General features: G+C 53.6%; 2 protein-coding genes across 2 annotated transcripts; one reads left to right on the top strand and one right to left on the bottom strand.

Annotated features, from left to right (window-relative positions):
• Window positions 1–799: 799 nt before the first annotated feature.
• Window positions 800–6,700, top strand: BDZ83DRAFT_8892 (DNA-directed RNA polymerase II subunit RPB1). Its single transcript, XM_060515976.1, has 3 exons — window positions 800–1,328; window positions 1,392–6,195; window positions 6,310–6,700. The coding sequence occupies exons 1-3, from the start codon at window positions 972–974 to the stop codon at window positions 6,345–6,347; spliced, it is 5,199 nt and encodes a 1,732-aa protein (XP_060371949.1). The 5' UTR covers window positions 800–971; the 3' UTR covers window positions 6,348–6,700.
• Window positions 6,701–11,198: 4,498 nt separating this feature from the next.
• On the bottom strand, window positions 11,199–11,918 carry BDZ83DRAFT_8991 (uncharacterized protein). The gene is made up of 2 exons (XM_060515989.1): window positions 11,284–11,918; window positions 11,199–11,215 (listed from the first exon to the last, which is right to left on the bottom strand). Exon 1 carries the CDS (start codon window positions 11,815–11,817, stop codon window positions 11,392–11,394), a length of 426 nt encoding a protein of 141 aa, XP_060371950.1. The 5' UTR covers window positions 11,818–11,918; the 3' UTR covers window positions 11,199–11,215; window positions 11,284–11,391.
• Window positions 11,919–12,338: the final 420 nt, after the last annotated feature.

A 12,338-nucleotide genomic window follows, 5' to 3' on the forward strand; every position in this document is an offset into this window, starting at 1 on the left:
TGTGCGGACCCTTGCTCGGACTTTAGCGCGATGGGGCTTGCAGTGATGTAAACCAGAACAATTCAGGACTCAAAAAGCTCTCGAAGCTGGGTGGCTGCTTAATAATGACGAGACTCCGACAGCCATTGGGAGAAATGCTAGACAAAGCGAGGGAGTCGAGTCTCAAAAGTTCTCAGCCATCAAGTCTTGTCAAAGCCAATTTCATCCTTACCGCTGCAAAGGTTCCGCAGGAATTCTTGACTCATCGGTGTGATGCAGACAGCTGAGGTTCCTCAGGACTTTTCCTTCTCGCACAGTGAGCGATCGACCACGGGAAATGTACATAGCAGAGAGGAGAGGATGGAGTACCTAGTACTTAAGTCCGACGGCGATTGCTCCTGCTGTTTCATGACTTTTGTGGGTTCCCTCGACCTCGGGCACGCGTATCTAGCCTGAGGAAGGTAAAGGAGGGTAATTGCCAAATCCGGCTAGCGTAATTCTGCCGGCTGTGCCAGCCGCCTGGAGGCAAGATTTGTTTCTGACCTCGCTCCTCATTCTCGCCTCCACGGTCTTCACTTCTACAACTCCGTCAATCCACGCATCGACAATCACCACGCGCGTCGGAAATCGCGCCCCTGGACCGCACATTCATTTCCGACACGATACACGACTCGATACGACCGCGATAATTTTCGATTCTTCGACACACTTACGGTGGCGGCGATTGGGAGGATCAGTGGAACCTTCTCCTGGGCCGCTGGCCGGGGACTGGTGTAGTCAAGAGCGCCATCGATAGACGACCTTGTCCGATTTTTCCATCTCGAAAAGCGTTTCGCGCGATAGATTCTCGCTTTCCGACTTTTTTGCGCCTCGTTTGCGACATTTCCGGGTCGCGTAACGACTATCGGCGACTTGTGCCTGTTTTACGACACTATACCTCGTGGTTTCCCGTTGACACATTCTTTCTCAACGACATCGAAAACACCGTCAAAATGGCGAATCTTTACTTCACGCACTCGAGTGCGCCGATCAAAACGGTCGAGGAGATTCAGTTCGGCCTCATGGCTCCTGAGGAGATCAAGAACATGAGTGTCTGTCACTGTGTCTACCCTGAGACCATGGACGAGACACGGACAAAGCCTCGTGACGGCGGTCTGAACGATCCTCTCCTCGGCTCCATCGATCGTCAATTCAAGTGCAAGACCTGCAACCAGGCGATGGGTGAATGTCCTGGACATTTCGGCCACATCGAGCTGGCGAAGCCCGTCTACCATCCTGGCTTTATCAAGAAAGTCAAGAAGGTTTTGGAGATTGTCTGCCATAACTGCAGCAAGGTCTTGGCCGACAGAGTTAGTCTACTCTACGATGTCTGACAGCCGCCTTGACTTGATTTTGCTAACCTGGCTTCTCAGAGCGACCCTGAATTTCTCCAAGCTGTGAACACGAGAGACCCCAAGGTTCGCTTCAACCGCATTTGGAACATTTGCAAGAAGAAGACTCGTTGCGAAAACGAGGTCAAGGAGCAGAAGCCCGATGATGGAGAGTACGGCCTGAACATGAAGCAGGCTCCCGTCAACCACGGCGGCTGTGGAAACATCCAGCCCAGGGTACGGCACAAGGCTCTGCAGCTCATTGCAAAGTACGAGGCTCAAGGCGAAGACGGCGTCAAGAAGAAGGAAGAGCCCCCAATCACTCCAGAGATGGCCCACAACATCTTGCGTCGCATCAGTGACGATGATCTGAGAGATATGGGGCTTAACCTCGAGTACGCTCGCCCAGAGTGGATGATTGTGACCGTCCTTCCCGTCCCGCCCCCGCCTGTCCGTCCCAGTATTTCTATGGATGGAACCGGTCAGGGACTCAGAAACGAAGACGATTTGACCTACAAACTCGGTGATATCATTCGCGCCAACAGCAACGTCAAGCAGGCCATTCGCGAAGGCTCGCCTGCTCATATTGCGCAAGATTTCGAGCAGCTTTTGCAGTACCATGTGGCTACGTACATGGACAATGACATCGCCGGTCAACCTCGTGCGCTGCAAAAGAGTGGTCGTCCCGTCAAGGCTATTCGTGCACGTCTTAAGGGCAAGGAGGGTCGTCTTCGTGGCAATTTGATGGGAAAGCGTGTCGACTTTTCGGCACGTACTGTCATTACCGGTGATGCCAACCTGTCTCTTGATGAGGTTGGTGTTCCTCGCAGTATCGCAAGAACTCTCACCTACCCCGAGACCGTCACCCCGTACAACATCGGCAGGCTTCACGAGCTTGTTCAAAACGGACCCAACGAGCATCCAGGAGCGAAGTACGTCATTCGCTCCGACGGTACAAGAATTGATCTGCGCCACCATCGCAGAGCTGGACAGATTTCTTTGGAATACGGCTGGAAGGTAGAGCGTCATCTGATTACGGGCGATTATATCATTTTCAACCGTCAGCCATCTCTGCACAAGGAGTCTATGATGGGTCACAGAGTCCGCGTCATGCCCTACTCAACTTTTCGTCTGAACTTGTCTGTCACCTCCCCCTACAACGCCGATTTCGACGGTGACGAGATGAACCTTCACGTCCCCCAAAGTGAAGAGACGAGAGCTGAAGTCAAGGAGCTGTGCTTGGTCCCCATCAACATCGTTTCCCCGCAAAGAAACGGTCCTCTGATGGGTATCGTGCAGGACACTCTTGCTGGTGCCTACAAGCTGTGTCGTCGTGATGTGTTCCTCACCAAGGAGCAGGTCATGAACATCATGCTGTGGGTTCCCAACTGGGATGGCAATATTCCCCAACCCGCTATCATTCGGCCCAGACCGAGGTGGACTGGTAAGCAGATCATGAGCATGGCAGTTCCCAACATTGTCAGCTTGCACAGCGCCCCTGATTCGAAGGAGGAGAACCCCCTGAAGGACGAGGGTCTCCTGATTCAGTCAGGACAGATCATGTACGGTCTGCTTTCCAAGAAGAACATTGGTGCTGCCAGTGGTGGTATCGTCCACATTGTCTACAACGAGCATGGTCCTCAAGCAGCCATGAAGTTCTTGGTTGGTGTCCAGCAAACAGTTAACTACTGGCTGCTACACAACGGCTTCAGTATCGGTATCGGTGACACGATTCCCGACAAGATCACCATTGAGAAGGTTCAGATCCACATTGACGAGCACAAGGCCGAGGTCGAGGAGTTCACAAGGCAAGCTACTGCTAACGAGCTGGAGCCTCTGCCCGGTATGAACATTCGTGAGACTTTCGAGAGCAAGGTTTCGAAGGCCCTGAACACCGCTCGTGATAAGGCTGGTACCACTACGCAGAAGAGTTTGAAGGATTTGAATAATGCCGTCACCATGGCATCGTCCGGTTCCAAGGGTTCATCCATCAACATTTCCCAGATGACTGCCTTGGTCGGACAGCAAATCGTCGAAGGAAAGCGCATTCCTTTCGGCTTCAAGTACCGCACCTTGCCGCATTTCACAAAGGATGACTACTCACCCGAGGCTCGTGGTTTCGTTGAGAACTCTTATCTCCGTGGTCTCACGCCTAGTGAATTCTTCTTCCACGCCATGGCTGGTAGAGAAGGTTTGATCGATACCGCTGTCAAGACTGCCGAAACCGGTTACATCCAGCGTCGTCTTGTCAAGGCGCTCGAGGACGTCAGTGCCAAGTACGATGGTACCGTCAGAAACTCTTTGGGTGATATCCTACAATTTCTGTACGGTGAGGATGGTCTCGACGCCATCTACATCGAGAAGCAGCGCATGGATCACCTCAATATGTCCCACAAGAAGTTCGCCGACCGATTCCGTCTGGACGTCATGGATGAGAACAGGCCGGAAGAGCTTGAGTGGCTCGAGTACGGCAATGAGATGGCAGGCGACCCGGCCGTTCAGCAGCTTCTGGATGAAGAGTTCGATGCTTTGCTCTCTGATCGCAAGCAAGTTCGCGAAATCAATTTCAAGAGGAAGGATGATGAGTCGATGCAGTTGCCCTTGAACTTGATCCGTCTCATGGAGACCGCCAAGAAGCTCTTTGCCGTTGAAGATTTCCAGCGAAGCGACTTGCGACCTCAAGATGTCATCCCCAAGGTACAGGAGATGCTCAACAGAATGACCATCGTCCGTGGCAACGATGACATCTCCAAGGAGGCTGATTACAGCGCCACGATTCTCTTCAAGGCGCAGATCCGCTCTCGACTCGCGTTCAAGCGTATTGCTTGCCAGCAGCGTCTCAACAAGATGGCTTTCGAGCACGTCTTGGGAGAGCTTGAAGCCCGCTGGGACCGAGCGTTTGTCAGTCCTGGTGAGATGGTTGGTGTCATCGCGGCCCAGTCTATCGGTGAGCCTGCCACGCAGATGACACTGAATACTTTCCATTTCGCTGGTGTCTCTTCCAAGAACGTCACTCTCGGTGTCCCTCGTCTCAAGGAAATTCTCAACTTAGCCCAGAACATCAAGACTCCTTCCATGGTTGTTTATCTGAGTGGCGAGGACAACGCCAGTCAAGAAGCTGCCAAGCAACTCCGAAGCACGGTTGAGCACACGACTCTGCGCTCCGTCACGGCTGTCACCGAGATCTACTACGACCCAGAGATCACGTCGACCAACATTCCCGATGATCTGGATATGGTTGAGTCTTACTACCTTATTCCCGACGAGTCGCACGACAAGACGGAAGACCAATCTAGATGGTTGCTTCGTCTCACTCTGGACCGCCAGAAGCTTCTTGACAAGGAGCTGACTGTCGAGGACGTCGCTAGGCGCATCAAGGAGGAGTACCCCAACGATCTTGCTGTCATCTTCAGTGATAACAACGCTGAAGAGCAAATCATTCGTATTCGTCCCATGCATGCAGGCAATGACAAGGACGAAGATGGTGAGAAGAAGATTGAGGACGATGTCATGCTGAAGAGACTGGAGACTCATTTGCTCGACACACTCTCTCTTCGTGGTGTCAAGGGCATCGAGAGAGCCTTCTTGAACAAGGAGGTCAAGCTCATCGAGACCGAGGATGGAGCTCTGTTGGCTGCCAAGGCCGACGAGCGCTGCTCAGAGTGGTACCTGGATACCTCTGGAACAGCTCTGCGCCAGGTTTTGGCAGTCGATGGCGTCGATTCCAACCGCACGTACACGAACCACTTGTGGCAGGTTGTCGAAGTCTTCGGTATTGAGGGTGCCAGAGCGGCTCTCATCCGTGAGTTGACTCAGGTGCTTGCCTTTGACGGTTCCTACGTCAACCACAGACATCTTGCTCTTCTCTGCGACGTGATGACATACAGAGGTACCATCTCTGCCGTCACTCGTCACGGTATCAACAGAGCCGACACGGGTGCTCTAATGCGTTGTTCCTTCGAGGAGACCGTGGAAATTCTTCTCGAGGCTGCAGCTGTCGGTGAGTTGGACGACTGCCGTGGAATCTCCGAGAACGTCATGCTTGGCCAGATGGCCCCCATGGGAACTGGTCACTTTGACGTTCTCCTTGATCCAAAGATGTTGGAGACCGTCATCAGCGACAACTCGCGCATGGGTCTCATGCCTGGCATGCCGGTCAAGGGCGGCGAGGCTGGCGGTGCTGCCACCCCTTACGATTCTGGGTCTCCCATGGCGGACTCGGGTTACATGTCTCTCAGCTCGCCCGCCGCCGGCAACTTCTCCCCTATTGTTGGTGCTGGCTCCGATTCTCCCACTGGTTTCGGTACCGAGTACGGTGGTGGTGGATTCGGTAGCATTGGGTCTGTCAACCCCTACTCAAGCGCCAGTCCTGGACGGCCGACGAGCCCATTCAGTACATCCCCGACGTCGCCATTCAGCAGCGGTTATGGCGGATACTCGCCGTCGTCTCCCAATGCTGGCTACTCACCCACATCGCCGCTCATCGACGGTGCTGCCGGGCGCTATGGGGCTACTTCGCCGCAGTTCAGTCCTTCGTCGCCCTCTTTCTCGCCAACATCGCCCATGCTCCGGCCTACCAGCCCTGCAAGCCCCAACTACAGCCCGACGTCGCCAAGCTACTCGCCGGCATCGCCCTCTTCGCCCAGACACTACTCCCCGACATCGCCCGCGCAGTATGCTTCACCCACCTCCCCGAGCTACTCGCCAGCCAGTCCCAACTACAGCCCTGCATCCCCCAACCTCCATGGGGCTGGTCCCACGTCACCGTCGTACTCACCTGCTTCGCCGACGTGGTCTCCTACCTCACCGGCTCAGTATTCGCCTACGAGCCCGAGTTTCCAACAGACTCCAGGAGCCCAGCAGTCTCCGACCAGCCCCAGCTATTCGCCGACTGTAAGCTATTCTTCAATTGACTTATCTTTCTGAACAAGCTCTAACATAACCTAGTCCCCCTCTTGGTCTCCCCGGACACCTGGACCCGGCGGCTCCGGCAACTAATAGTGCGTCGAGTTACGAAGAAGCATCCAATCGCGTCCTCGGTTCGCCACTATCCTTCACTTTCCTAATATGCCGACTAATGATTCTACGGCTTAACTGGTTCTGGTCGATTGGAACATCGCATCTCATTACAGACGCAGGCTGTCACTGAGATTTTGCCTCTTTTTTATTTCTCTTCTCGCGTGGAGGATAAGGAATATTGCATTTATAGAAGTGCTCTCAGAGACAATCGACATCACACAAAGCAAGATTGCTACACGCAAAGACGATAGAGGGGCCAGACTTGGGGAGAAGCAAGGACAGCAACCATACCCTCATACACAAACACAACATTCACCAAAAAAAAAAACATCACTCAAAAGAAGCAAAAAGGGCTTGCGGTGGATTATGTAAAAAGCTGATTTTTGTACAATAAGGCGATCAAGGGGGTGTAAGAGCAAGGGGGCGGTTGGGGACTGGCACGATGGGATACCAAGAAAAGGGGATTGACTCCTGGTGGCTTGATGTGTGGAAGACGGAAGAGAGCGAAGAAGCAATGCAATACCTGGGAACCCCTTTTCTTGAGAGGATGAGGAACACACACAAAAATCACAGATTGGAATTATCTCGCGATGAGAGGGGGGATGATTAGTCCCTTGTTTCCTATTCTATGTTGCCGCAGATTGAATCACCTCATGAAATTGGACCAGACTGATACCACAAGAGGATGCCGCCCCCCCTGAGCTTGATTCGTGACTTGTTGGTGCATAACGTACATTGCAGTCACGAGATTGTGAGACACTTTCGTCGTCGCCTCGAAGCTTGTGATCGTGATGAAATTGTCTGCCATTGCCCGTTTCGACTTGTTGTACGTTCGTGTTGTGCTGCTGTTGCCTATGCCTGTCTAGTTCTGCCTGCCTTCCGACCCCGCTGCCGCTGCCGCTGCCGCTGCGGCGCTGGCCCTTCCCACCCACGAATGCTCCAAGTTCCGACCGACCCCATGACCCGGAGATGCTGCGCACTTACACCCATCACAGGAGCTGTCATGGCTGAGTAAAAAGCAGGGTGTGGATTCCCCGAAAGAGCACGGATGGGGAAGATTGGCATCCCAGGGCAAGACAGGCAGCAAAAAAGACAGAGAAGAAGAAAAGAGGGTGTGACGGTAAGAGGAGCCAACCCGGCCGGGTTTGGATCTGCACCTTGTCATCATTTCAATACCTAATTGTTCCCTTTGGGCCTTTGGAGAGGGATCGGGATCGTCATGTAGGATGTTGGTTGGTAGGCCAGCCCTGTACTTACTGCCCCTCTCTCTTTCTTGTTAATTTCAGCCCTTCTCGATAAGTTTCTAGGCGCGTGCAAGGAAAGAGGCAGATGGGGGTCTGAATAGGTGCGGCGTGCAACAAAAAATTACACGTCACATCACAAAGACACTGGCACCAAGACGCAATGGGAAAAGCTCGCTCGACAAGAAAACTCGTAGCCCGGCGAGCGGCGCGGGCGACAGCGGCGCCACCCGCACCCAAGGCGTTCATCCAAACATTCACGCCTTCCTTGTTCCAACATTCTTGTTGTTCCTTCCCTCGTGATGCGGATAGGCAAGGCAGGATAAGTGGACGAGGGGGCCCAGTATGTAAGAGGAGCAAGCAATGATGAAAAGAACGGAGACCGGCTTTGCCTCTTCCTCTAAAGAACAGGGAGAGGATGGGAGAATCTCCAGGATGGATCATGGCCCATGATGATGCTCATGGGTATCGTGGATACCATGGGTACGCCCGAGACGCGTCTTCTTCGAATCCTCTTCCGGACGGGGCCCCTTCCTCTTCTCCATCTCGCCTCTCGAACCCCAGTCTCATCACATCGACGAGTACAACGACTCAGGCCCCACGAGTCATCACCCATACTCTGTAGGTAATCTACGAATCAGTTTGGGGTCTTCGTATCGTACTCGCATCAACGAAATATAGAACGGCGAACCTGGTGGGCGCATGGGGTCAAAGGAACTCTCATAGCTAGCAATGACGACGATAATGAGGGCGGCGCTTGGATGGGTGTATGGACGCTCGCTTACAAGGCCACACCAACAAGCGGTCGAAAAATCCGTTTCTGATTCGCGGGTTTGTTCACGCTCTGCGCGTGAAGACGCCAAGCCGCGTCTCTTTGGCTTGTCCGGATCCAACATGCGCACACGCATAGTGTGTGGCACACCCATTCTCCAATTCCTCTACTCCGTACTCCAGAGACAAACGAAATGAAGGAAAAGTGCCCTACGGGTCGCAGGTAACGAAGGGTGTGCCGCTACCCCCGAGCCCCGAGAAACGCCGGGGTGCAGCTACCAGGTAGATGGAGCGTTGGCTGTGATTGCCAAAGGGGAAAGAAAGAAAAAAAAAGTCCCGCCGAACAGGCCGCTTGGACCAGCGGGCTCGAAGTGTCCAACCATGGCCGCGTTCAACGTCAACCGACGAGCACAGCCATTTCTACGCCTTTTGCTTCTTATTAGTCCGCTGATGAAGGACTGTTTCCCAACAGGCGCCCTTGCCGAACATTGTAAATTGCTGCAGCGTGGAATCCCGAATCTCAAGAACGGATAGAGGCAAAAATGAGGGAAAAAGAAGGGGGTGAGGGTCCGATGGATTTCTCATCGTGCGTGTTGGTCTCGGGTCGTACACGAACCCGGTCAACGGGCCAAGGGAGCCGGAGCCGGTGAGCAAGGGCCCCAACAAGAAGAGCCTTAAGCCGGGAATGCGGAAAGGAAAGGATTGTTTGTTGTGACCCAAATACTGATGACTGAAATGAGAGGGATTGGATAGGGAGAAATAGAACATTGGACTCTAGTTCCATGATGAGGAGGTTCTTGCACGTTGTCAAACTAACATTGTCCCCTAGACTACTCATCTGGTCTTGACCGAAACCTACGGGCAGTATCAATCAATCAGTCGCAAAGGGTGGAACCTCAAGCTGATGCGGGACACGGACATAGCGCTAAACGTCGAACCGTGGGCCTCAAAGATCGATCAAGACAGGGGCTGTCCTGCCCCTAGCTTGTTATGGAGGTATTGGGCAGAGGGTTGAGGTTTGCAGATGGGGGCGAAGGATTGCCGCGAGCTGAGTTGCTGCTAAGAGCTTGAGCAGGTCTCTTCATTCACACTATTCCTCATCCTCCGACCATCTAGGCATGGATGGGTCCATGCAGGGATGAAAGGAATCGGAAGAGGGGATTAAGCGGCCAACCGTGCCACCCTCGTTATTCGTTCAACAGCTAGCGGCCGAGTTGCGGACTGGATTCCGCTTCCCGTCGCTGGTTGTGGCTCGGCCTGGCGAGAAAGGACTTGGGTGCCGTTCACTGGCTTCATTGATTCTTGAAAAGCGTATAAAATCTCGTGAATTGATAGGGACACGGTAGTGTGGTAGCGTCGCAGGTATACTTGACGCAGGTGGACGGCGCGGCTGGTATTGTTTGACGAGCGGAAGATGAAGTCCAAAGTGCAGCACTGCGGCACAATCAAAGAGGTTTGTGAACTTTTTGAATGTCAATGATTGGTGTTATGCAGGATTGAAGCGATGTGCATAGCCGCCGAAGACCAAGCGGGCGGGCGCGATGGGCCTGTCAGCAATGCTAGCCCATTCTGCGCCCCCAAGGCACATGGGGGAATTGAGGAGGGAGGGGTGCCCCAGTGCTGGCCGATGATCCGCAACAAGCGGGAAAGTGCTGGCCAGCCAAGTGAAGATGAGCAATGGCCCCCGGTCACCTCGTCTGTACGTAGCCGTGGTGGTGTCACAGCTCAACCTTGACATGAAGGAAACGGCAAGGGAGTTTATGTTTGTGTTATGCTTCTTACGCACAGTGACTTGCGCTTGCGGGCCAAAGGTATGGGCAATGATATTAGAGGGGCGAGAAGAGAGAGAAAACAGACGTGACAAACTTTCCGGCTATTGTCCTCGTGGTGGACTATTCGTACCTCGATATGGTTGGACAGATTGAGTCTAAGCCGTCTGCCAAACATGATCAGCTTTGATATATCAGGGTTGTTGCTTAAAACAGAAACGGACCGTCTGCTTTGCCTTATGCCTCGACCACGAGCTGGTCAGTGCGAAAGGGACGGGCTTCCGTCGCGTACAAGTGCCCTTGTTGAAAAACCAGGGACGGCTCTATGTACTCCGTATGGTGGTTATTGTTAACAGTCTTGTGCCAACTCCACTTTCCGGTGGAAAGGTCTGTCGAGTTGACGAAGAAAGGCAGATCGGGAAACCCATTCGCATCGCCGGTCAGCCATGTTGCTTTGCCGACTAGAACCCCCTTGGAAGTTCAGCTTACGGAGCTGGTTTGGGGCCCCTGGCCAAAGTCGAAATGGCAGTGAAGAACGATGGTGGGCGTGCGAGGGAAATCGCCGTTTGGCAAGAACCAGGAACCAACGTCGTGTGCGTCGCGATGCTGCGTTGCTATGACGCGGGAATGAGACCACATCAGCCCCCTTCTTTGGGGGGGGGGGGGGTGACCAAGGTTGTACAAGGTTGCATACAGTAACAAGACGGAGTCTCACTGCCATGCCGCGTGTCAAGCCGGGCATTGCAGCAGAAAGAGGTTGAGGGGGTTGTGAGAGGATAAAAACGTGTCCGTGGAAGAGAGAGCGCGTGCCTATGTCCGTCCGATGTCGCACGGCGCGTGTCAAGCAAGGCATGCGGTGCGGTACGATGAAGTAGGTCGCTTTGTGATGCCGGAAGAACACAAGCATAAAGTAGAGTTGGTGCATGCGTGACTTTGTATACTTGAGATATTTGCCTTCGCTCCGAAACTTGGTCTGTCTATCTTCTGGCTGGAGTATCACACCAAACCGTGCCTGGCGAGTTCAAGGCAAGGTACGTATCCGTCCGTACGGGATTATTCATAGCTGCTGTTCCACATGTCAGTTCCTGGGACCTGAAGCGGGAGCAGTAGAAGTAAGGTAGCGTCAGTTTCTACCTTGGGCTGGGCCCAGTGATTCTGATTCTGATTCCTGGTTCTCGTTCAAGTCTCCGAGAAACGACATGCTGGGTCGGATACGATGGCGAGGGTCTCTCGAGGTGGAAACTACGAAAGCATGTCCGGGAAACTAGTTGCAATGGTCCTTCCAAAGACCTGTTCTTTGGGCCCTCGACGCCAGGTAGCTGGAGCGAAGCTGGCAGGGGCGAGAGGAAGGGGGGCGCATTCAATGAGACGTGATGCCTTGCTGTCCCTGGTCGTCAGTCGTGGTGACTTCATCCGCAGCTTGAAGTGCTCTAGTGATGCTGTGTGATTGCCCTGCCAAGATGAAGGAGCAAGGTCAGAACTACCTAGTTGCAGGTAAGGCAGGGCAGGGCAAAGTTTTGGAGAGGAAGGTCGTAGTGTACGCATGTTCCCTGCCATGTTGAGCATGGGGGAAGGGGAAGGGGGATGAGATTTGCATGAGCAAGCATGGAGGAGTAAAAGTGAACTGTGTGTAAGGTAGGTGAGAGAAAGAGAGAAAAGAGGGGACATTCAGACAGGCAAATGCAAGTGCAATCATCCATCTTTGGTGGCCCTGGGTTCCATTGGATTCGGATGAGGTGAAGTGCAGCGCGGGCAGGCAGGAGGCAAGGTACCGTTGTATCTCAGGTAGGTACGGAGTAGGTAAGGCAGGTACGTAGGTACTGGGGTAAGGTATGGAGGCAGGAGCTAGGGAGGTAAGTAGAAGCTAGGAAGACGGAAAGAGGTGTCAATCTCCCGACCCACTTGCGGACACGGATGACAGGGGGAAGGTACGCACGTACCTTAGCTTAGTACCAGGCAGGAGTGCTACCTGTCGTGCCTGTCTGCTACGAAGTAGAGCCTAGAGGCTCCTACCCTGGTCCTGTCCTCATGCAGCTCCCTCTCTCCTCGTCTCCATCCTCATCTCATCTTTTTGTTTCTGTGCCGCCGTCTCCTCAACTTTCTCTTCTTCATCCATGATCCTCCCCTCCTATTCTCGCCTTGTCCTGCCTTTGCCCACCTCACCTCGCTCGCTTCTCCTTGCCTTGTCT

This window comes from Colletotrichum acutatum (assembly GCF_030867785.1).
Source record: "Colletotrichum acutatum strain CBS 112980 chromosome Unknown BDZ83scaffold_1, whole genome shotgun sequence".
Classification (NCBI taxonomy): Eukaryota; Fungi; Ascomycota; class Sordariomycetes; order Glomerellales; family Glomerellaceae; genus Colletotrichum; species Colletotrichum acutatum.